The 26,714-nt window shown below is 35.5% G+C and overlaps 1 protein-coding gene across 4 annotated transcripts; it reads left to right on the top strand.

The window, feature by feature from the left end:
* The first annotated feature begins 1,083 nt into the window (after positions 1-1,083).
* Positions 1,084-25,972, top strand: LOC110453157 (TNF receptor-associated factor 6-like). Of its 4 annotated transcripts, none has more exons than XM_021502006.1 (8): positions 1,084-1,181; positions 5,372-5,436; positions 17,538-17,984; positions 20,333-20,495; positions 22,435-22,596; positions 23,312-23,386; positions 24,336-24,413; positions 24,665-25,972. In XM_021502006.1, exons 3-8 carry the CDS (start codon positions 17,614-17,616, stop codon positions 25,787-25,789), a joined length of 1,974 nt encoding a protein of 657 aa, XP_021357681.1. In that variant the 5' UTR covers positions 1,084-1,181; positions 5,372-5,436; positions 17,538-17,613; the 3' UTR covers positions 25,790-25,972. The 4 variants fall into 4 exon arrangements, with proteins under 4 accessions (XP_021357681.1, XP_021357683.1, XP_021357682.1 ...); XM_021502008.1 differs by having other exon boundaries at positions 1,110-1,181; positions 5,377-5,436; XM_021502007.1 differs by having other exon boundaries at positions 1,116-1,217.
* Positions 25,973-26,714: the final 742 nt, after the last annotated feature.

Raw genomic sequence — 26,714 nt, 5'->3', positions numbered from 1 at the left:
ACCGTGGCCAAATTCAGGAAGGACATCAAAAACTCATTTCTTCACGTCTGCATTTTAGGTTCTTTGCACAGACGTCATGTACATACCATCCTTTGTTTATTCATTTATGTGCACATTGACCGAGTTGATATTTTTTTTGCTTAATATGTGTATCCTGGTGATTTTAAGCCTTTTTTGTTTAATAATTATAAATTATACTATCACCGATATGTTGTAAAGTGCTTTAGAGTAATTTTACAAATCACATCTATAGGGCGTTATGTCTATAAATGTTAAATATTATTATTATTATTGGGTCGTAATATTGGATAGCAGACTATTGGGTAGGTCAGGTATTCTGCACCAAGTGGCATATTTTTGTTTACAAAATACGACAAATAGAAAAAAAACTACCTAGCATATTGGTAAATTATTCTGCATAAATCGCATATCATCTGAAGAAGTACGACAGATAGAAAGTAAATTACCTCTTAGGTGATATGTCACAGCGTCGAAGTAGTATTGGGTACAGTATATGGTACGGCAAAACTTCTGTATAAAGGGAATAACTCGAGAGAACATTTACTAAATACGCTGTCGAACTGACTGTTTTCTGCACCAAATCGCATATTTTCCAATACAATATGGCAGATAGAATATAGAAGTAAATAACTTCAACAAAGGTGATATTTCACAGTATTAAAGTAGTATTGGGTACTTAACTGGGTCGTATGAGGTAGAATCGGGTAGTATGGGGTAGTATTGGGTATTTTGAAGATTTTATAAACGTTGTTTTTTATCAACTGTCCAATTAAATGGGATGGTCGAATATATACGTTATCAGGACGTTAATTTGCAAGGGCTTGTTCATTTTTCAAGGCTCACCTGAAAGCAACTTCAAATACTAGGTCCGACCTTATTTAATAAACGAACAAATGTGGTCCGACCGATTCAACCGTTAAACGAAAACGGCCCTTGTGATCACTCCCATGGGCTGCATTTAGGGAAATCCCCATTTAGCGAGATTTCCGATCTCGTCGTTACCCCGTCAGGTAGGCGCTTAGCACTTCGCAGGATAGTGACCCAGCTGACAAACATTCGTCTGACTCAGAAGACTTTTTCCTAAAACAGGAAGCTCCAGAAGTCTATTTGGTGCCAAGACAGGAGGAAGTAGTTATTTGTGGAATGCTTTTTACGTCGAGGTAAAACTTTTTCATGTAAAATGACGAAACTTTAAAGTAAGTTATATAATTTATATGTGAAAGAACCAGCTATACTTGAAAATAAGTCACTAGATTTGTACACAGACTCTTTTCTCCAGCGTGTCATTGGGAGACTCCCTGCACGTGCATTTCGTAAATGGTAACATGTTTACACTTACATTTAGGTCGTTACAATAGCAATTTCATATTCAGTCTAAGTCGATTATGTTAAACAAATGTCTGTATTTCATAACAGTCTAACTGTTGAATGTGTAGGGTCCAACTTTCGGTTACTGAATTAGGATGAAGATGAATCTGATTGAATATATTGTAGTAAATTTTGTGATATTTAACTTTATCAATAATAAGTTTGTCTGAAACTTACATGACTGGAAAAATACATATTTGTGGTAAATGTGCTAAACTTTTCAAAAAACAATTTTTGAATATCCATAAACTATAGAGTTGCAATAGTATAACCTGTAGCTTGTTGGTACACTAGGGTACATTCGCGTATCTGGTTAAAACGATTGAACCTGTAAAGAAAACGACAGGCACAGATCTGGACCAAGGCTGACCTCAGGAAAATTTGGCACGTGTAGATTGAGGGGTCCAGACGTACCTGACTGAAACTAAAATGCTGACTATTGCTAGTTTGGGGTATTTATTTCTAAAACAATGTCAAGCCATATGTAGTTTTTAAGATACGTTATGTAATTCAGTTGAAACATAAAAGAAGGGCGTAATATTCTTGATACATTGTTTTTTATTCTCCGAAACTGTGCATTTTTGGCTCTGCTTATAGAACGGTCCAAGTGCGATCGTTTATCGTGGAACATTTCTGCGCCATGCGTACCGTTTCAACCAGGATACGCGAATGTAGCCCCAGTGTATGAAAGGTTATGCGAGTGTGCACCTCTGATCCAGCTTCTGACCCACCCTTTACCTGGAATATATCATAACAAATTTGAAGGCATGAAGATAGATATTTGATTGGTCTCAGGTGATTTTTTTTATGTACTTCAAAGGATCAAACTATTCTTCTTGTCTCATCTACAAGGTGGTGCCGCTGGGCCCTCAATTTTGTCATGACATACTCCAGGGGTGAACTTCTGCAGGCCCATAGGGCCTCTTGTTCTTTGCAAAACATATCTCTCTCACACTGTTAAAGGGTTAGTTTGTCATATTGCTCAATCACTGATGTGTAAGAAGTTAACGTTATTGTTCACAAATATCAAGAGATGATTGTAGGATTGTTTTAAAGTCAGTAAATGGAAAAATCTTTCCCCATCATAAAGGAAAATTTCTAAATACAAAGTCCTGACCTAAAATGATTGGTCAAAGACTTGGCAGAAATCTTTATGTCTCTGACTTCTTTTGATATTAGAATTTCATTTACGTGTATTTATTGAAATGCTAGTCACTTCCTAATGACTTGTCTAGGGAAAGTTTCTCTTTAGCTCATTCAGTCTAGCATAAGACTAGTAAACCAGATCTAGAGGTCCCCAGTTCAACCCGTAGCGGAGACATTGTAAATAACAACCTCTGTTACATATGAATGCTTCACGACAGTCTATATTAATCATTAATTTTATGGTACATGTATATAAATAAAAACTAATTATATAAACATTCCTTATTAACCAAATCTCACAGCATTTATACAAATAAATTTGTTAGATAATTAGAGTTCTAGCTTTCCCGAACCTAAAACATTGATCTCTGAGAGACACACACATGCAGGTATATCACCATCATAAGTAGCACACAGGTATGTAATAAATATATACAGTTGTCCACTTGTCCACTTGATTGATAACTGACTTGACCTAAATGTTAGATGTCCATCTGACACTTTCTATTAGTTGTAGAAGCCAGTATACAAGTTGTACATATTAGTACGGTATCAAAACTTACTTTTCATTTTTGGCCCGGCCTTCAGTCTTAATTACTTTTGATAAGAAAAAAATATGTTTTTCACGTTGATTAACCAGTAATATGCATGGAAGTGACTGTTGAATGCAGTGTTTTAAGTTCCAACACTTTAAAGTCAGCAAATTCCTACATGCATATGTAAGTCCAGACAAATACAGATGCTCTGGGATTTGGAGTTGGGGTGCAGATGATTGAGTCTGTGCAAGTCAAGGAGGTGAAGCCCCCATGAAAGTGACTCATTTTAACTATATATACAGAGCTAAACCATTTCATAATAAATATCTGCTTAAAAAAAGTCATTTGGCAGCTATGCCACCTTCCCTCAAAATCCACACAAAGTACCCTGAATTATAGTAAAATATTTTTATAAATAGATAAAGAGGATCTTAAATTCCTTCCTTTCAGTCAGCATAACAATTTTATGTAAAAAGCATTTGTAAGGTTCATAATAATCAAATCTTAATTGTGTTAATCATTTTATCATACGATTTGCCTGATTTTGTAAAATAACACAGTTTTTCTAATAATAGTAGATTATAAAATAAATAAATATGATAAAATAGTAGATTTAGAAAACAAACCAATTTTCTGCTCTGGTCATCAATTAATACAAGTTGTCAGCATAGTTTGTTATTTGTGATTTGCAGGTAAGAATTGGTAAATTATCCACTGTAGACCATGATGGATCCTTCGAGATCAATGCACGGGAGAGTCTACTAAAGTTGCATAGGGGTGAAAGGGTTAATATATAATTCAAAAATATTAAACCAATTTAAAATTGTTACCTGCATCAAAACATGTCCCAAAACATATATAGTTATAGACAGATAGTGTAATACTGTATATGAAATATAGGTAAGATTGCAAAATAACTTATTTTATCTTGTCTTAAGAATTCTGCACCACTGCCAAAAATTGTAACTTCACGTTAATATTGGAAGCTGTCATTTCAGGTATGATTAATAATAATGTACAACATAATGTCATTTGATATAGCGCCCTATCTAGTATCTAGCTAACATAAGCCACTCTTAAGCGCTTTACAGTACATAGATATACAACTAATACAATTAGGCTAGCATATATACATTAATCAATACAATTTTGAGAAATTCGCAGGAGCTGCCTTATCAGGCACTAACTACTAGTCCTATGCCATCAGGCTAATACATGTGATCTCCCTATGTGTGTATGCCTGCGTGTGTGCTGGAGATGTAATGAATATAAAAGCTTTGATACATGATTTCTGAAAAGAAAACCATACCTTGTGGGGTATTCTTCATGAGAAATAATATAGATGATACTGAATAAACAAAATACAATCGACAACTGTGTCCTGAGGGTAAAAATTCAGTGGGGCTAGAATGAGATTCGAACCCTGGACTACATATTGATATACATGTATGTACCATCCCTCTCACTGATTGATCTAACTGGTCAACATATAAGTGTCATGGTCCAACTGTGCTACAGTTATATCCTAGCAGAAGTTGAGAGGAGGTTGCTGTATAGATGAGGAAAGGGGAAAGGGAAATACTTTTAAATCACTGAAGATCATGATCAGTCATGAATTCCATGTACTTGTATGCATGGAATTCATGACTGAATCATGATGAACTTGTATGCATATACTAGCATTTTAATTTGACATCACTCTGATAAAGTTTAATAATCACATACATGTGGTGTACATAGAATACAAGATAAAATACTTGAAGCTAGCTTAAATCTAGAAGGAAATATATCAGTTATTTCCCTTTACTTGTATTGCATGAATGTAATGTATCACATTCATTTATTGAATTAAGCAATGAATGTTTTAGCAAATGCTGTTATGGTCCTATAACACACATTTATTGATGACTAACTTAAGAAGTAAGTTTGTCAGCAATAGGAATGCGTGATATAGGACATTAACAATATTTCCTAAAATATTCATTATTTACATTTACATTTTGATAGAGAAGTTATGCTTTAATTTGTTATATCTAACAGTTTTTGAACAGCAAAATTAATTGTTGACAACAATGAAATTGATGACCTCACAATAGAGATTGATGATGTTACAGTGGCAAATGTTGTTATAGTCTCACAACAACATTTGCCTTCTCAATGCATTGTAATGGAAGGATGCAGAGCAAATGTAGATATAATGCAGTGATGTTAATAATAATTATTACAAAAAATGTGGTTTCATATGCTGTATGATTATGTTAGTGAAATATAATACTTAATTGCGTGTTCTTCTTTTGCAGATAAGGTTCCTGCCCACTTCAGAGAGACATATCAGAGGACTAGGGTCTATTGAATTCGCTATCTGGTAAGCTATGTAATGTAATCCAAAAACATTAGATAGCTATTGGTTTTACTGTTTTTTCGCTGACCATTTATGATCTGGTTATGCCAGAGATATCTCATAGTGGAACTGGACTGGGTCAATCTCTGGCCACCAGATAGCTCGAGCGTGCGTCTAAAGTTTGGAGGGTCCCAGGTTCGAACCATGTCCTGGCTGGCATTTTTCCATCTCCTGTTGCATATTCCGTCTTTTCGTATTGCAGAGTTATCTGCTCTTGTGAGCAGGTATTGATTGTTACGTCATTTGTTTGTGAGAGTAACGTCATCAGTTTTTGAGAAAATGACTTATAATTTTTTCACACAAGCCAATTATGACGTAACAATCAATACATACCTACTCACAAGAGAAGATAACTCTGCAATACGCTAAGACGGAATATGTAATGGATAAATCAGGAGTTGGTTGCTTTCACCGGCTATGGCTGATCCAACCCCAAGCAAGTGATTTATCTGAATTAAAAACTTACACACAATATATTATGTACCCTTGGTGAACCCCAGACTGTCGGTTGGATATTATATGAATGTGTCAATGGGATCTTCTATAAATAGAACTAGAGCCCTCACCTGTAAAATACATCACTCATACACCTGTCTAGTCTTGTTCAATCAGACGCTTGATCACTTGTACATGTAATTCAAGAATCTGGTCAAACACCAAACACTGTACTTTAAAATTATCACCACCAGAGGGCAGTGCTTTTACTTTCGTTTTTGGATGTTATGTCAGCGTCGTTTAAACATATCAAAGAATAATGAAATTAATGAAAAAGCTTACCTGTACATGCATTCCTGAAGTATCTGTTTATACACTATTATCGAGAAAAATTGAAGAAAATGTGTGGAATCTCCAGTATATTGCCATATATTTCCACTGAATAAATCTTTAACTGAGCACAAAGCTAACAAGGCTGACTGAGGTTGGGAAAAAGCATGCAAAGCAAATGAGATTTTACCTGTGCACCATTCAAAACACTATAGGTTCTCACTCAGGTAATCTGGCTTGACTTGTATCAATAGCCTTGTCAGCTCCATGAATTATAGTAAAATATCCAATGAAAATACATGAAATCATTCGTAAGATTTGAAGCATTTGCCTACAATTTTCTGGATGACAGTAAAAACACAAATACCTCAGGAATGCTTCTACAGGTAAGTTTTTTTCATAATTAAAATATGCAATTTGCGCCACTCAAATTCTGACTTAAAAAGTTGAGAAGGGTGTGTCTACCTTTGACCAATGAAATCATTTACCAGAATTCTGGTAAGCCTCGTTATGGCTTCACAAAACGATAGCACTGGGTTTGACCATATCCTCTGTTCGGTGTAACTTGCGCAGACAAGAGTCTGGTTGAACAAGACTAACACCTATCTTGGTCCACTTAACGTGCACACACACATAAGCAGCATAGTCAGAGGTATTCCAAATGAGATACCTATTAAAATTTATTTAGAAAACTGGAGGTAACCGGCGTTCCGATTAATTTTGATGACCAGTACATACATACCCAAGTTCAATACAGGTGTTCAAGGTCATCTGTTGGTATGTAGATGCAGGCTTAATGAGACTGAAAGATAAAGATAATTTGTTTATCACTACACCTATAACAGAGACAGCACGATTGAGTTAATGATGCTGTCCTTACAGTGATGTACTTGATAAGGAGAAGAAGGGAAATGGTTTGAATAGCAGCTGGCCGATGTCGGAATCAGTACATCAACTTAAATAGGCACTAATAAATTTAAACTAATTAATATCTATAGCTTATTGTTGCCACCGGACAATAAGAAGTCACACCATATACTCATATATATTATTATATTATATGATATTTTATATGAGAAGTGTGCGACTTCTTATTGTCTGGACCATTTTTATTGACAAAAAACAAATGTCTGTTTGCCTATGCTAACGCGATCACTTCATTTTCTTACATTTGACGTCTTCAAATAAAAAAAATAAGAATTGTTATGTAATGGTTAAGTTGTGCAGTTTTTAGAACAGCAAACCATTCAGAACGTCTTTGCGCTGGCTTGTATGAGTGCCTACCCTTGACGACACATATGTCTAGATACACAATGTTCCTCTGTTATATTTCAAAGGGTTTGTCCTTGGGACCATAATAAATTTTGTTCTTTTTCAGTGAAACGTATTTTCAAAAAAATCCCATAAAGGACATTCATTACAGTGTATTTGATTTGGAGGAAAATAGGTAAAAAATAATGCATCACTGACATAACTTTGAAAAACTTTTAAAACATAATAACAATTTGTATTTCTAAAATTAATTCTTTTCAACCACATTTTATCTTTCACAAGCCAAGAAACAAAATCAAAACTGATTTTCTCTGATTAGGTAACAATAGAGTTATGCCAGTTAGTATATATATTTTTCTTCTAAGTTACACTTTAAAAATATAAATTATAGTAAAAAGCAAAATTACAGTAAAATATCTTTGAAATAAGTCAACCAAATACTTTTTGACTTTTCATTATTGTCAAACATCACATTTAACAATATTGCATCTCAAAATAACTATTAGATATTGTAATGTTGGGACTTGATATGACCCACGGTCACCGGCCGGGTTCGACAGGGCCAAGAAAGTACATGTATGCATGGCTACTTTTAATTTAGTGATTTTGAAATCGAAAGCAGAATGCATAAACACCTGATTGTTTGCCTTTATTTGAGCGATTGCATTGTGACCTAAGTTGTATTTTAAAATTCCTTTCTTTAGCTGTACTTATCTGATACAGTTTTCAAAAATAATTATGTTATATTACAGCACAATGAAACTTACCATCAATGTTAAGAGTATCCATTTGATGTTTTACCATGTCAGATAAAACCATATCAGTTAGTAGTCAAATAAAAGTATAGAACAAATAGTGTGTTGTTAAAAGAAGACATTGAAAATGCATTGTACTATTGTTTATGCATGCTTTTACTTTGGTTATTTTAAAAATATACCCCAAAAAAGTTGCTTTTGTAACGTAAAGAGCGAGATTGGCCCAGTTTGTTTTCTCCATTTCACAACGATGTTTAGGGACACCATTGTGAAGCCTGCCCATTAAGGATAAAATCTATAGAAAAAGAAACACACATTCATGCTGCATATCCTCCAATGCCATGGGCACTTAATTTTATGAAAGCAGAGTGAATTATTTTCCCAACATTTCCGTTGCTTTCCTGTGTAAGTGCCGAAGGTGTACCCTATCTGGATCAGGGTACAGGGGTGGAGCTGTAGAAATGCTAATAAATAAAGATTTAAAATAACCTTTTTTTTTTTGCATTTTGCCTAACTGAAAAAGTTACATTAATACAAAGTCAACTTTGTTCAAACAGTTTTGGTGAGTGTATCGAGGTGATGCTTTGTTTATTTAAACAACAATTATATTTAGATGCCCCAACAGGTTTGTGTAATAGTACAGCAAGTTCTTAATCCTCAATGCAGAGTGAGGCAAGATGTTTTCTGAGGACTTTTAATTTCTATTCATGAAAAATATATACAATTCAAACTGGTAGCAACAATTTTAAAACATGTTGCCCATCAGAATTGTAAATTTTGCAAATTCTACAGGGGACACGGCCGCGCTTGATCCATCAAAATTGTAAATTTTGCAAATTTTACAGGGGACACGCGGCGCTTGATGTGCCCCGCCGAGATCTGCATGATACCAGATGTTTATTTCACTCAATCAAATCACCAATCTGTAGACATTGCTCTTCAATACATGAAATATGCATTTGAAAGATTTACAAATGCTATTTCAAGCCATTTTCATGGTAAGTTCGGTAGAAAGTTTGGACCGTTTGCTTGACAGAATAAAAAAGGACCTAGAGGTTAAATAGAAACCTTTTTTTATTTGTCGGATAGAAAATGTTTAAATACATGCAAAACTAAATGTGTGTACTCGTCATTCGACAAAGGAATCCCTTCATTTGCATCACTTTTATCTCCAGCTAGCTTGTTTACATTGGCGGGAAGGTTTTTGAAAGAGCATTGGTGTGTTTGAAAATCCATGGTTATAAACCAATGAAAAGTGTTGCTACATCAAAGACTTGGTAGAATAGTTTGTGGAATCACCTTTTTAGTTTTCTTTCGTTAAGTTCATGAGTGTTAATGCTAATGACAGTTGGGATCAAATGGGATGATTTGCATGAAATTATATCTTTCCGCAAGCACTGTAGTTTTTTTCAACAAATTTGTAGTTGTAGCATGCTTACTCTTTGGGATAAAAAGTTAAAGTTAAGCATAATGGTGCTGACTGTCTTTGGGGCTGAGAAATCAGATAAAAAGCTAGCAAACTAGCTGATTTGCTGTCAATATTATAATATCTACAACTTATGGTATGGTCGCATATTTCTGCCATCGACTCTCAACTTGCTATTGTTTATTTTTTGAAGGATGTAAACTTAATCCATGAACATTTCGCAATAACGTTTAAATCATGTCAACATATTTGACAGTTTCGGAAATAGTTTTGCAGAAATAATTATCATGTAAGGGGGTCAAATTGCGGTTGTCTGATTTGATAAAATGACATCTTCCAATTGGGCAGATTTCAACTAAATTGTAATAGTAGCCTTCTAAGCCAACAGGGACTAAATGTTTTGCAAATAAAAGAGCTGAGCTTACTGGTGGCAGAGTTAGGGGTTAACTCATTCACCCCTGAAGACACATTTGAACTCTTCCAATTCAGAGGTTGGACTAGTTCATTATAAATTTTCAGAGGTGAATGAGTTAAGGATTCAAATTTATTTGTTTGTTTTAATTGACATCCCTTAAAGAACAGAACAATTTCTGTCAAATTGTGATGAAAATAAGCTTAGCCAATGGAGATAAAAGTGATCCAAATGAAGGGATTGGCACTCTGGGGGAAGCCAATGGAGATAAAAGTGATACAAATAAAGGGATTGGCACTCTGGGGGTTGAGGGACTGGTTAAAATAGGTTGAATGAGAATATTTGCTTTTAAGGAGTCCTGTCCCACTGCGTTATGTTATTTCCTATATACAATAACCTCTGTAGAAAAGTTTGGGCAAAACACTTAACGATGACCAGGTTATTTCCTATATACAATAACCTCTGTAGAAAAGTTTGGGCAAAACACTTAACGATGACCAGGTTATTTCCTATATACAATAACCTCTGTAGAAAAGTTTGGGCAAAACACTTAACGATGACCAGGTTATTTCCTATATACAATAACCTCTGTAGAAAAGTTTGGGCAAAACACTTCACGATGACCAGGTTATTTCCTATATACAATAACCTCTGTAGAAAAGTTTGGGCAAAACACTTCACGATGACCAGGTTATTTCCTATATACAATAACCTCTGTAGAAAAGTTTGGGTAAAACACTTCACGATGACCAGGTTATTTTCTATATACAATAACCTCTGTAGAAAAGTTTGGGCAAAACACTTCACGATGACCAGGTTATTTCCTACATGTATATACAATAACCTCTGTAGAAAAGTTTGGGCAAAACACTTCACGATGACCAGGTTATTTCCTACATGTATATACAATAACCTCTGTAGAAAAGTTTGGGCAAAACACTTCACGATGACCAGGTTATTTCCTACATGTATATACAATAACCTCTGTAGAAAAGTTTGGGCAAAACACTTCACGATGACCAGGTTATTTCCTACATGTATATACAATAACCTCTGTAGAAAAGTTTGGGCAAAACACTTCACGATGACCAGGTTATTTCCTACATGTATATACAATAACCTCTGTAGAAAAGTTTGGGCAAAACACTTCACGATGACCAGGTTATTTCCTACATGTATATACAATAACCTCTGTAGAAAAGTTTGGGCAAAACACTTCACGATGACAAGGTTATTTCCTATATACAATAACCTCTGTAGAAAAGTTTGGGCAAAACACTTCACGATGACCAGGTTATTTCCTACATGTATATACAATAACCTCTGTAGAAAAGTTTGGGCAAAACACTTCACGATGACCAGGTTATTTCCTACATGTATATACAATAACCTCTGTAGAAAAGTTTGGGCAAAACACTTCACGATGACCAGGTTATTTCCTACATGTATATACAATAACCTCTGTAGAAAAGTTTGGGCAAAACACTTCACGATGACCAGGTTATTTCCTACATGTATATACAATAACCTCTGTAGAAAAGTTTGGGCAAAACACTTCACGATGACCAGGTAGCTCAATAGTATAACAATCTGAGGTCCAGGGTTCAAATCCCAGTCTAGCCCCACAGAGTTTTTACACTCAAAACACTATTATTGATTTTATTTTGATGAAACTGTAGTCATGCCAGAAAAAGCATTTCTGCCACTTACAGTTTTTGGCAGTGGTACAGGGATCCTTAAATGATACAGCCGCCCAAACTACTAATGATAAATGGGGAGACTTTAGCTTTATCGATGTGGTATCATCCTGATCTAATTGAGATGAAATGTTATGCAATCAAGGGGACCTACCCTTCTTGGGGCTGATGAGGGACTGGGTAAACTGGGGTCAAATCGGGTTCAAATTGACTACATTATCATTCTGGTGGCTATCTCCCAGAACTGCTAGACAGACTTCAATTTGTTTTAAAAAACAGCCAGGTAATCAATTCAACTTATTAATAATGCAAGAAAAACTCATTGTTGAAGTTTTTGATTACTGGGTAGTGTAATTTTAGGTTACCTGACCATAGGTCATGGTGAACATTGCGATCTGTCTTTGCATTTTGTCTGTCATTGTGTGTCGTGCGCTGTGCGTTAAGCGTTAACTTATATCTTGTGAGCACGATAACTTGAGTAAAAGTGAATGGACTTGGATAAATTTTGCAATGCTGCTTTATCATGTCAATAAGATCTCGGACAAGTTTGAAAATGGTACTTGATCAGACAGTTACTGGCAGAGTTTTGGGACTTTGAAATTTTAATGACTATATTGGAGCCTATAGGCTTGTGAACTCGGCAACCTGAGTAAAAGTGAATGGATTTCGATAAATTTTGCTATGTTGCTTTATATTAATAAGATATAGGATTGGTTCGAAAATGGTCCCAATCAGACAATAAATTGGCAGAGTTTTGGGACTTTAATAAATATTGGAGCCTAAGGGACTTGAGTTTGTGAGCACAATATCTTGAGCAAATGTGAATGGATTTTGATGAATTTTGCTATGCAGCTTTTAATATCAAAAAGATTCCAGACCTGTTAAAAATGAGCTGATCATACAGTAACTGGTAGAGTTACTGCCAATCGGATAATGCGAGATGGCCAATACTGGCCTCTGTTTTGCTGAGACTAGAACATTTTGACTTCTCAAGATTATCTGCAGCAATTCACTTCTTTATTTGTACAAATGTTCCTTATGACGTTCCGAACAAGTGTTCTTACTTTTTGTTCCAATCAAAAAATCCAACATGGTCATCCTGACCTTTCATTGACTGAGATGTTTTTGACTTCTTCTCAAGAAAGGCTACACAGATTGACTTCCAACTCTGTAGAAGTGTTCCTTATGAGATTTCGACCAAGTTTGTAACTTTTCATGCTGATTTTAAAATTCCAGATGGCCAACCTTGTCTGTGATTGGTAGGACATGTATTACTTCATCTGTACATAATTCATTAAACATATCTTATAATTCATCTATACAGCATGCATGTGTATGCCTGGTATTCAAGTTAGTATGGGTGTATGCCCTCCCTCCAAAGTAACTTTGTGCCAATTTAAAAAAATAAATAACCATGCTACTATTTGAGTATTTGACAATTTACTCGGGTGACTGGGTAGACCCATGAGCCTCTTATTTTTATAAACGTATATATCTTTCCTTAACAAAGGAAACATTGCCTCAAATTAAACTTTTGTGTATATGTCTCTATGGTAAATTGCCTTCTTGACTTCTCAACTTGATTACAAGTCAAGGAAGTTATCTTTTTGCAATTTGTTATGTTTAAGAATATAAATATACGAATGTTTATATACCGTGGCCAAACATGTGGTTTCATGTATTAACCTATAACGTACACTTTTATGCTTTTATTACTTTAAAGGGAATATCCTTTGCTATAGTAAAACATTAAAGCTAACAATACATATTTTCTTTGAATTGAAACTACGCCAAAGGAAAATAGAGGTAATTCCCCAGGGTTTTAACTTCCTGATTGGCAGTAGTTCGGGCTTTTATAGTTGATGGTTTGACAACTGGACGAGTGGGACCGGGTAAAGTTAAATTCGATTTATGGACAGGTAAACTATATTTTTACGTATGTTTGAATGGTTTTAACGGTTAGACATAGTTGTGTAGTTAACTGATCCCTACTGTCAATTTATGTTCACAGTGATTGACCGTTTTCATAGTGTAAACAAATTTGTTAGTGTTCTTGTATGAAAAGGATGTTCGGAATTACAATATATCTGCGTGTGTTGACACTTGTTAATGTAATTAGACAGTGAAATATCTGCTATATAGTATCCCATTTAGTTAAAAACAATACATTGTATATGCATATTTCGTTATGTATTTTCACGTGTTTATAGAACGCATCTACGTAATATTGGTTTGCTTTAAGATTACTTTAATTATAATAAGGCAGTCATGCTGATGATTCGCAATAATTACATACTCACACTTCTCTAGTGTATTACGATTTGTTGTGTTTGTAACGGGAAAATTAATCTATGTAACCTTTGAAACTGGCTAAAGCTCGTTGAAAAAAGTCATGTGCTATGAGAATCGGATATCTTTTAGAAGTGTTTACTGTGGCGACGCTGTTGTTATTGGGGAATGTAATGACAACCGTGTTTAATATGGTCATGCATGCGTGTGTGCACCTGTTTGTTTTACTGTGCCATTTAAACAGTATCGGTTTCATGTGATACCAACACGAACATTACTATACTATATCCTCGTGTGTGTGATCGCAGTGTACTGACACAAACCTATGTATGTGTTTTTTTTATAAAAGCTCACAGTTTATTGATCACATGTATATAGGTCGGCTATATCTAGCCGCTATACGATAGTTTAGAGGAAGTTGATAAGATTAAGCTAAAGTAACCAATCAAAACGGATATAAACCCGGTAAAGTGTAATGTAAATATTGAACCTGTAAATCTTGTCGTAAATTAGCTCCCTCGATAGTTATGTAACACAACGTGTGTCACGTGCGTCAAAAGAATCCTGCTATTTATAGACGTACTAAGTAATCATGGTAATATTTTATTATCGATTTGCCTGGTATCATCAAGGTTATCTTCTGTACTCAATGGTGTATACATTTGTATTTTTTTCATTCTGAGACATTGACATTTAACAAAAAAACATTTGCAGGGTTTATCTTAGTTTTAAAATCATGTATATTTTAATTATGTACACCAGTGATTTTTTTTTTAAGTTGAAAGTTCTAAAATCCGCAATCAATAAGATAATGGCCCTAGTTTTTTCGACCATCGTGCAAGGACATCTGTCGACATCTACTACAATTTTAAAGTAATAATGTTTTGTAAAAATTGATTCGGAACATTAAGAACATATTTTTTCAACCATTGGATCTTCGGGCAAAAGGTTTTCAAAAGTATTACAAGGGAACGAAATAAACCAGCCCCAAACTCATCATATCATTTTGTTTGTTCATATTGATTGTATTGGAGAAGTCTTTAAATACAAGTGTACTGAAATGGTTATTGGTTAATTCGATGAGTAAGTAATCAATTTCTACCACTCTGTTGGTTGTCTGGAAATATCTGTAAGGCAAAAGACGTGAGGTCCGGAAACAGTTGCAATATTCAATTTCTGCAAATAAAAATAACCTTCCTGACGATACGTAATTGGGGTGTGTGTAAAACGCGGTAGCTAATATCATTATTATTTCCCTTTGGTTGTTTCAACGATCTATCTCATTGGTGCATATCTATTCCAAATAATCAGGATGTTACAGTGCATCCTTGTTGGGAGTGGTGTTTCCTTTTTTTATTTGTGTATACATATGTTACAGGAAATATCTATGCCATGTATCGCGTGAAGAATCTGTATATAAAGAAATAGCGGCATTGATAAGAATAATGCTTCTGTTATCTGATCATTACGTGGCAAGCGAGTTTTGTGTAGATGGCATGTCCGGGTAGAATTATCAAATAATGTTGATAGGTTATCATGTTAAATTATTCATGTAACTGAACGGTTGTACGTGTATATTTGTATGTATAACCATGTACATTTATATGTATAACCATGTATATTTGTATCTATAACCATTTATATTTATATGTTTAACCATGTATATTTATAAGTATAACCATGTACATGTGCTTAACTATGAAAATTCAATTAATGTTCCTCATTCTCTTAAAGTGGATGTGTGTAAAATAAGGAATCCGCTATGTGATTCAAAAGGATTTTTTGACCATACCATTATTGAAAAAGTGTGTATTCCTTATCTTTGTCATTCATGTTTTATCAGATGCATATGTTCTCTGCGTTGCATTTTCTGAAAGTGAAAATGATTCAATCGAAAATAAATCCATTGAAAGTAATTGTCTTCCTTCTAAATTTTAACGTCATGCATGCATGTGTAATCTTCCTGGTTATAAGCACATGACATGCTGAAAATATTGTAAACAATGAGACATAGTTGGAGTAAAGGTGAACTTCCGGGTGTGTATGGTATATACATTTACACATCTTGTCATATTTAAAGAAAGGCAGTACAATATGTTTGACGACACTAAACACTGGATCATCTTACCTACACGATAGACCCGATGTCGACTGAAGCCTCACTTACTCTAGTATTTGCATTAAACATATCTTAAAATTAGGCATACCATTTGAAAGCATATTTCGTTGATTGATGAATAAATAGGAATTCTCAATTTTTTCAACTTAATTAGCTGTGCTATTTTTCAAACACGGGGTTTATCAAAGTCATGGACCATTTGAATTAAGCGTAGTACAATTAAAAAAATTATGTAAAAAAGAAGTGACTATTGTTTTATAATTATTATGTTGACGTTGGTAGAAAATTTCGTGATGCGTCCTTTTGCATAATTGACATTTTTGACTGTTTAATCTTGTCTTAGCTTACAAATATTAACCTATTGACACAGGCTACTTTATATAATGCATGTTTTAGATAAAATCATTGCAGAATGATTTTTAAGATGGCTTTCTGTACATATCTGGCTACTAGAACGTTTTTGTTTTAGACGTTGACCTCATTGCGAGAGTAGATCAAGATTCAAATATACATTGTACGTCTATACTATTGTAGATACCTTTGTTTTATTATATTTATCTGAGGACACCTATAGATTACAATTGTCTATTATGTTATATATCCACGGGAATGAAGTTATCTATCATATATATGTGACGGCCAATAGAGATTTACTGGACACCATTGCTTTATTTTACCAATGAACAAAGTTGTCGGTGGTGCATGAAGCAATTATCTGACATTTTTTGTTGGTTAATCCACAGGGTTACGCGATACCCTCTGAATTTTCTACATCACTGCCCCAATGCCAGTAGTCTTATATATATATATATATATATAGTATACCTTACCATTGTGCGCAAGCATTGATGCAAAAAATACTTCCTGGTTTTATAAATAGAAATGTTTTTCATTGTATCGGACTAAGATTTTTTTTTAGATTCTATCACCTTCGGTAATCTGAAACTTGTTAAAGGCAAATTTGATATATAAATCTTGTAGTTTTTACACAGTAAACTGACCAGAGTTTGCTCGATATTTACTGTATTACAACGTTATTGAATTGTGACGTCGTAATAAACAGGCCCGACGTAATGTAGTCTGACCGTAATCCGACAAGGATTGCGGTCAGTTATATGCGTAGAGTGCAAAAATAGTTGTTCTGTAAGGAGGAATACACATAAGATTCATACCAAAATAGAATTATAACTTTTTATTCAAACCATTACACTAGTGACAGACGAATATAACAAAACGGCAGAAATTTAATTCATCTATAATGACAAATGTTGTTACAAAATCTGTGTGTTCGCTGTTTTATTTTGATCATATATCAATCTATTTATTACAGACAAAACCAAGATGAGACTTACCAGTTTCGTGCGAGAAGTTCCAACGTCCCGTTCTCCCAGAATGATGTGAAGTTCATGGATGATTTCGTCGACAGAAATAATTCATCAGAGGGAGATCATCATGTTTTATCAACTGCACTTGCTTGGTCACAAAACGTTTCTGGTGTGAACGCTGATACCAGTTATGACCGAAACAGTGACCTCACGAGTCGGCAGAACTATTTCTCACACGTGCATAGGTCTGGCCAGATGGCCTCCGGAAGTGGAAGCGATTATAGCTCGGGATTTCAGTTAAATCAAGGCCGAGAGGATGGCTACGACTTCGAATTTGTTCTACCACGCGAAGACAAATATGACTGTCCGATATGTTTGTTAGTTCTAAGAGAGCCATACCAGACAGAATGTGGACACAGATTTTGTCAGAACTGTATAAAGCGATGGCTCAGGTTAGTGTTCTGATGTTGGTTATATAAAGATCACTGTACAGACGTAATGGAACATATTTGAACAGTATTGGTTAGGATAAAAAAAATGAAAGAGGTAAGGTAGTCTAGTGGTAGGACGTCGGGCTCGTGACCGAAAGGTTGCGGGTTCGAGTCACGTCACGGCACTGTTTTACTTTTAAACAAGAAACTTCGCTTGTTCCAGTCTACTCGGCTTTAAAGGGTACGTGGTTGGGCAGTGGTGGAATTGTTGAATGCTAGCTGTGAGCGCCGAAATTGGAGCACCGGCTGTATGCTCCCCAGGGAGCTGAAAAAGCCATTGGCTGGTTGCAAATGCCCTATGAATATATAACCACGGATAATAACTGGTAAACCGCTTTGAGACGACCTACGAACTAGGTTGTGATAACGCGGTATATAAGAACCTCGAATTAATTATTATTATTTAAAGATCATTCCCAAACAAATAATGTACTAGTTCAAGCGAGAAGATATTTAAGATAAAGTAACAAAGTCGGATATATCAAAGTAAGTCACGAAGTGTTGGATTTCCATAAGACGTACAACATTAATCACATAAATTCCATGGAATAATCTACATTGCAAATTTAAATTTTGAAATCACAATGACTCCATTCAACACCGAGTTATTTGACAGAGTTAGACAACAAACAAAATACCTTAGGCTCGGAGAGATGGAAAAAATCTCTCATAAAATCCTCTTATTTTGAGTGCAAACTGATATTTTTAATGGAATCTATCGAAACTTATGTACGACATAGTGCTTTCTTATTCCTTTTTTTTCTTGTAGTAAGAACTCTATAATATAGAACATTATTCTAAAATCTAAATACATAATTAATTAAGACAACAGAATCCCGATTCTCCTTTTAGCAGAACCTTTAATAAGTATTTACCAGCTGCATTTAATGATATGATTGATAATTTAGATAAATTTGGGACCCTAGAATCAGTGGTTTGTTATCATCAAAAGAGGCCACAGAAGCGACATCATTAACCAGATATTCACCGCAAGGACTCTAATAGTTACACCTACATTTATTACACATATTCATTGTGGCCCAATGCCTTTCTTTGTTGGTCCTGTTCCAGTTGTCATATATTTCGACCCAAGTTTATTTAGTGTCCTTGTGTGTTGACATTGAAGTATGATTATTTCTTTCTTTAACTGAAGCCAAGACCTAGAGCGATGCTATTTGACCAGTAGCAAGCTATGACGAAAGGCTGTCAATATTGTTCAAATAAGTGACCTTGACCTATTTTTGAAGATCACAAGGGTCAAATGTGATAAAATCTTTAAATAATATCTTCTTAAATATCAAATGGGTAAAACAAAAATCTTCTCAATAACCGAAAGGTGAAAGGTGATGAAAATTGACTAGTAGCTTGCCAATACAAAGGCCTAGGTTTGTTCAAGTGAATTACCTTGACCAACTTTCAATGTCACAGTTGTCAAACGTAAAGCCAAGGGTTCTGATTAATGTCCAGTATCATGCAGGGATAAAGTGCTACCAAGTTTATACAAATGTGTTAAAACCTTTTAAATAGCTCTTCTGTTTAATCAAGGGTCATAGGTGATCATATTATGGCTGTTGCTATATTTAGTCCATTTCAATATTTGACCGTGGTACATTTTTAGGATACAGATGTCTGGTTGTTAACAGAGGAGCGATACAAGCCCATTATGCAAAGAAAGGGTGATCAGGATACATGAAACGTCTGTGGACGGTGGCTCTTAACACCACCGGGTTACATTTGGAAAGGCATACTGCGTGTGTTGTGCGCGTAGTTGTTGGTTTGATTTCACTTCCTGGTTATTTTTATTGACTTGTTTTTATCATAAGATATTTTTGGCGCTGCAAATGTACCTTACTGCACACACTTTTAATCTAAATATAATTATATTTGTATAGCAGTATCTATTTACATTAGACTTGCCTTCTATTTAGAATCCTCATTCGATTTTTGTCAGATGGCTACAGTAAGCACCCGAAACTTCCTGGTTGATAATGTATAACGCTAAATAAATCTTCCTGGTTCACAAGTTTACCTTAGTATTTATATGTTTTAAATCCATAGCGAGCTATATACTATGGTCAACTAAGACTCAACGTGACTTCGGCATGTTAACAATAATTTGTATTATTGGCTGAAGGAATGAGATGTGCGTTCCCATCGGACAATAATGATAATACTAAACGTTCAAATCAAAAAAAATGTCTACTCGCGTGAATGAAGAAGCAAAAGAGGTGTGTTATAATAAAACAGAGCAGTGATAAGATGGATTAATATTACATGTGTTTGAAGAATACGTATAACTTTGTTTTCAGGGAGACGGAATCGGAACCACGCTGTCCGGTCGATAATGCCCCCCTGGGAGAAGGCCAGATATTTCCTGATAATTTTGCCAAACGAGAAATCCTAGCTTTATTAGTACAATGTCCCAATCACAAGGATGGCTGTGATACCCAAGTGGTTCTGAAGCAGCTTAAGGTACGATTTTTAAGTTGGTTTGATTTACCAATTTAACGGAAATAGCATTACTTGTAATCTTTGCTTAATGCTCGGCAAAGAACTGAAAACATTGGCATCCCCCTGCATCTCAACCGATTACGAATAGTAGAACTACACTGTAGCATGGGCAAATGTTGTTTCTAGTGCATACATTACTTATTGTTATAAAACAATACATCATGTATCGTGGCCACTTACCAAGTGACTACTATTGATCACAAACAGGTGGTTTTTAATACACATGTTCGCTATTACACATCAAAGGAGTATATTCAGGTTGTATATATTACCATGTTACATAATGTAACTGAGAGAACTGTATCACTTTTGTTGCAATTGTATCGATTCATTAAATACGTTCTTGGTTTATTACTTTGTCCGAAACTAAGTCATACTTCTTACATCACGTGTTAAGTATCGCGTAGATGCAGCGTCGTCGCGTTGATCTATTTAACCTACTGATAATGTGAACGAAGATATTTCCCCATTCATCGGCCAACTCCTGCGAGAGGGCGTGATTGCACCTTGAAAGTTAGACGGCTGATTTTGACTTTTCCGAACGCGTCACCAAAGAACATCCACAACATGCTCCATGGCCGACATGCCGGGTGATTTAGATAGCCATGCCAGTACATGAACATTCTTGTGCTGCAGAAAGGTTCTGCTGACGCGACTTGCATGCACTGTCGTGTTATCTAGTTGACTTTTAGCGTCAGCATCATGACCTTCGTGGTACAACCGCCCTAATAAATTTCGTGTCAATAACGCATCACATTCCGATTTCAAGGCAATTCGAGTTTAGTACAGTAACCACCCGAATACCATCCCAGACCATCTCGCTGCCACCACTAAAACGGCCCTGTTCAACGACGCAGCTGTTCGCAAAGCGTTCACTTCGATGTCATCAGAATCTACACAACTCATTACAATGTACCAAGAAGGATCTGGATTCATCATTTAAAAGAGACTGTGTGACTGGTCTAATTAAAGCGATTGTTACGGTTACGTTGTGTTAGGATAGGCCCTGTGAAAGAGTGCAACACTTTTAATCGGGCTACTTTCACAAAAAAAAACCCGTGTTGGGTAGTTTTGGCAAAAACCGGACGACCAAACAATGTTCGAACAGTCTGAACTCGTAGGAACAATGCAATAATGCAGATGCAACAACCGTATCCGGTAGTCTTCCAGAGTGGTCGTTAAAAGGGGTTTGCCGCTCCGCGGAGTTCGCAGGTCGACTCAGTTTATTTCAGATGATTTAAAACAGGCTTACTTTTTACACGCTGCAACCAATTTGTCATATGTTTGACACTCCGACGCCACCGGATGGAGCATGCCAACATCCCTTTTATCTGAACTTAACAGCCGCGGCATAACAATCGTATTGTGTTTTTAGTTTTCAGTCATCAAGGACTGACAGAAGAATAACTTATACATGTTTCATAGTAGCTGGTGTACTTCACGAACAATTTACAAAAACAAAACTAAAAACTATAAAAGGAGCTATTTGGGCACCATATACTTACTGATTTTAATGAGCAGGATGTCACTGGCTAAGTTCGAAAAGGTAGGGTTTTTTTCATCGATATATATGTATTCCGCAATGGGAAGTGTTTACCTTTCTTTTGTTTTGCTCTGTATATTGTGAAAAAGGACATTTCTTTTTGCGTTTTATAGATTTGAATTCACGTTGTGGAAAGTTTCGCGTTGGCTGCTGCAGTATATGGATATCGTAGAATGTCGATATGTTTGCTGGTAAAGTTTTTGTGACGATTCAGAAAAACTGAAATACAGGAAAAAATCCATTTGTAATAGTTTGCAAGTACCCATGACGTGTTATATTTCCAGATCTAGAATCGATGAAGGAGTCCCTAAAGTGTTATTTACTGTTTCAAAACAAAATTGTTTGTTCTGTTTTTAGAAACACTTGAACACCTGTGAATTTGCATTCTTACCATGTCCAAACCGGTGTAGTCATATGCCACTGAGAAAAGACCTTACCAACCATTTGGAGGAGATGTGCCCCTTACGGCTTCTGAAATGTCCGACCTGTCACATCGAGTTGCAGGCGGAGTATTTACAGGTAACAGTTGTTATTCAAGTAAACGGTGAAAAAAGGTGTTAAAATATCTCACATTTAAATAGACTTTATATGCCCACTATATGAATTAGTCGACCAAGGCAAAATATCGGTCATAGAAATGTTAACTGTAAAAAAGTCTTGCATGATTTGGATTTTTACTTATTTTTGTTCTTTTTACTACGACGCTTGGCTTTCGCTTCACATTGAATGACCAATAATCAGACACTTAATGCCTTCGATTAAGTTTTGGGGTGAAGTCAAAATCGTTTCAACCACGTACACGTCACAATTACTAGAGAAAGGGTTTAATCAGTTATTGATTGTAACCAATAGAATGTAAATATAGGTAAGTAAGTCACAGCCGTTCATACCTTTACAGCTAGGTTTCATATATTATATATACTTGGTAAATCGTTTATAGATAGGATTTTTCCAGATTTCTGATATTTTCAAGAAGTTATCCTAAAACATAATGAGATAAACTCATTGAATATATACTGTGTGGGTACTTTTAGGTCTCTGTTTATTGCATTTCATCAGTTAAAGAGCCCTTTATTCATGAATGTTTTCGAAAATATAGAATTCGATCAAAGATCCTCTCGTTGTACAATCAACAATTAAGTAATAGTGAACATATCTGAAACTATATGGATATGTTATGCATATTTTATTTAAATTATCTTGAACACTGAAGACTGGTTTTTTTTCTCCTCAGAAACATGTGGATTCATGTCCGTTGGCTAGTGTGAAATGCCAGTTTTGTGGGAATGAAGGATTGATTCGAGAACAGGTATGCTATATGTCCTAAACATCTATACTATCGTTATAGTACCTGGAACTTGATACGGATAGTATCGTATCAGGGCATTATGAGCTATCGTGATGAACACAAAACACAACACCAAAGAATTGGTAGTGTTGTGAAAGTGGAGCGTAACGGACCAAAAGATACTAAGGAAAGTGATCTCTGGATAACATAAAAAGTCTTACACTATAACGTCAAAACTCGACGACGAAATTGGAAATGAACGCCGATAAAAAATTGAAGGATTGCAAATTTTTCTTAACCAGTTACTATTACATTATCCTACATTTTCTATCTTTGACCTGTACTACCTCGTCGAATAGGAGTGAACCTTTCCGCCATTTCAACGTGCAGAGACACCGCTTCCTTCTTGCAGTTTTTGCACGCCGTTTTTGCACGTAGAACATACAATTTCGATTATGGATTTACTTAATACTTTTATACACATATTTTCTATTAATTCACTTGAACTCATGTGTTCAACACGAATTCTTTAGTGTAAGTAGCCTTCGGCTACAAGCTAACCGAGGGAATATGCGATAACTGGTTTTCTGTGATGTATTTTATATTGAAGTATTGTTTCATAGTGACCGTTTATCTCTTTGTATGTGTCGTGATATATAATTTTCGTGTTTCTGTCTTGAAAAATCGACGCATTGTCTCGAACATTTGACAAATCCCTTTGTCTGCACTCGCCATGACGTTTTTGCTTGTATTTCTGCATACCCTTGTCCTCTTATATACAGAACCTGTAAATGTTTGTGTCTTTTGGGAAACTTAACACTCATAACAATATCTTATGTTATTATTTAAAATGATTTAAATTTTAACACTGATGATATTATACCACAATATACCAATATGCTTTAGTTTTGTTTGGAGGAATTGCCCTAATCCTCTTTGGTGAGTTAATGGAGGTTTTTCTTTGTTATAGCTCCAAAGACACCTGAATAATGATTGTCCGAAGGCAGTGATTGATTGTGAGTTTAAAGAGCTCGGCTGTAAAGAAACGGTAAGTCACATAATTAATTGCCAAAGGTAACAAACTTGTTTTGCGCATCTCCGTGAAATGTAATGTGCACGATATTGTCACAATTTGTATGACTTTGAATTACCATAATAAACTTAAAAGTTCATCCAGGGATATAGCGTTTGGAAAAGGTCAGTAGTCTGTGACCACCTATTGTATACATATGGTATATATTTGCAAGAATCATTGTAACAGACGATTTCAATAGTTTATTGATGGTTATTTTTATGTAGGTTGAACGACAAGCGATGGCAAAGCACATGCAACATTGTCAACAAGATCACATGCAACAAATGTGTACAACAATTGTTTCGCTGGTTCGACTACTCCAGTTCAAACCTAGTACCTCATGTGACAGCTCACGCCAGTCCTCTACGCAGACTGGCCAGGGAGAGGAGGGAGAACAACAGTCTTCCTCACTAAACGCTTTATCGGGTTTGCTTCAAGCAAGCATGGTGTTTGGACCCCAGTTAGGACAGCAACTGCCCCAGTTACCCCACAGACTGAGACAGCAATTGAGTTCGGATAACACACTAAGCCACGGATCCTCCGAGTCATCTAGCAGTAGATCAGGCGAAGCGATGGGTCGAAGAGATGACGAAAGAATAGCCAGTAGTAGAACGCAAGTCATGTCGACTATCAGTATGACTTCTAATCACAACCCGGGTGTTGACCTTGAAGGCGCACCCATAGTACCCCTTCACCAGGATTTTGAATTCCAGTCACTTAAATGTCAGAATGCAACACAGGATGAGAGTCTGGCTAGGCATGAACAATCGTTAGTTGAAATTCAACAGAAAAATGACACGCTTGAACGGACTAATAGAGATTTAAGATCAAAGGTAAAAAATTTGGAAAGTACTATTGCAGACATTGAAGGAAGAACTTGCAACGGAACATACCTCTGGAAGATAAAAAACTACTCTAAATTTAGAAGAGAAGCCGAACACGGGGACACAACCGCAATCCACAGCCCTCCATTTTATTCCAACTTCTATGGATATAAGCTGTGTATTCGCGTTAATCTAAATGGTGTGGACAGTGCAAGGGGAACACACCTGTCCGTGTTCATTCACTTCATGCAGGGCGAGTATGATGATATTCTGGAATGGCCGTTCAGTGGTCGTATCGTGCTAACGGTGCTAGACCAGAACCCAGTGTGCGAGCAAAGACATCATGTTATTGAAACTCTTGTATCCAAGCCGCATCTAGCTGCTTTCCAGAAGCCCGTGACTCCAAGAAATCATAAAGGATTCGGGTACATGGAATTTCTGCCTCTTAACATCCTAGACAATTCAACCTACATTCGAAGTGACACTCTTCTAATCAAAGCATTTATTGTTAACAGTTCTACGTGAATTCCCAGTCATTGATAGTGATAACCTTGCGTTTCAAACGTTATCAGGTGGATGGACATATGTATTTAATTAATATGCGCGTTGTGAATTGAACTGCAATAAAATAACAGTGCCGTTAATTATTTGAAAGAATTAAGTGGTTCGGAATGTATTAGTGTTTAAATAATTAAACTTAAAATTCAATTTTTGAGTTGTGAGTTATTTCATTTGACGCTAACCGATAATTCCTTTTTCTGTGGTTCAAATATACAAAGTAATGACTTGTTGTTATACAAACGATATCTAAACATAATTAATTTCACCACTTAAAACGTGCTTTCATATTATTTGTTATTAACAACCATTGAAAGTTTGCAAAAACCTGTACTAACCTACCTATAGCATAACCTTCATTTCTGTCACAACAACCCAGTTTATATAGTTTACCTGACTCCAGTTTGTAATTGATTTTACTCGCGTGAGTGCAGCTTTCGTACTGTCTCAGAAGGTTGTTACGTAATGCTTTATCAACATTTTGAACCTTTGAAAAAACAAAATTCTCACAATTTGCAAAGCAATTTCTCATACCATAGTCCACTTTTCCGTTTTGATTTAAAAGCAGATGTGCTAATGCATTTCAAACGTTGATAGAAGAGTTCATTTTTATATAAATCTTTATTAGTTTGTTCAACATACATCGCTATTTTATTATTTAACTTCCTGTATCACTTCATACGAAATTCCTTTCGTAAAAGTATTCTGTAATGTGGTGCAGTGAGGTATATGTTATTACTGTAACCAGATCAACTCCAGGTGAGATATTTAACAGCTGATTATAACGTAAATTATTGTATGATGTAAATGTGAATTTGTTTATATAATGGCGATAAAATAATATTCTTTCGAACTGTCCTCAGTTTTCCCTCCCCCCCCCTTCCTCCCCCTC

The sequence above is a fragment of the Mizuhopecten yessoensis genome, unplaced genomic scaffold (genome assembly GCF_002113885.1).
Source record: "Mizuhopecten yessoensis strain PY_sf001 unplaced genomic scaffold, ASM211388v2 scaffold7147, whole genome shotgun sequence".
NCBI classification, from domain to species: Eukaryota; Metazoa; Mollusca; class Bivalvia; order Pectinida; family Pectinidae; genus Mizuhopecten; species Mizuhopecten yessoensis.
Note: the sequence above shows the minus strand (reverse complement) of the source record. Positions and strands in the feature narration are given on the sequence as shown.

What these genes read in the sequence shown, in the direction of transcription:
- LOC110453157 (XM_021502005.1), top strand. An exon ending in TGGTTCTGAAGCAGCTTAAG is followed by an intron (nt 20,496 to 22,434) that starts GTACGATTTTTA and finishes TTCTGTTTTTAG; the next exon opens with AAACACTTGAACACCTGTGA. An exon ending in TGCAGGCGGAGTATTTACAG is followed by an intron (nt 22,597 to 23,311) that starts GTAACAGTTGTT and finishes TTTTCTCCTCAG; the next exon opens with AAACATGTGGATTCATGTCC.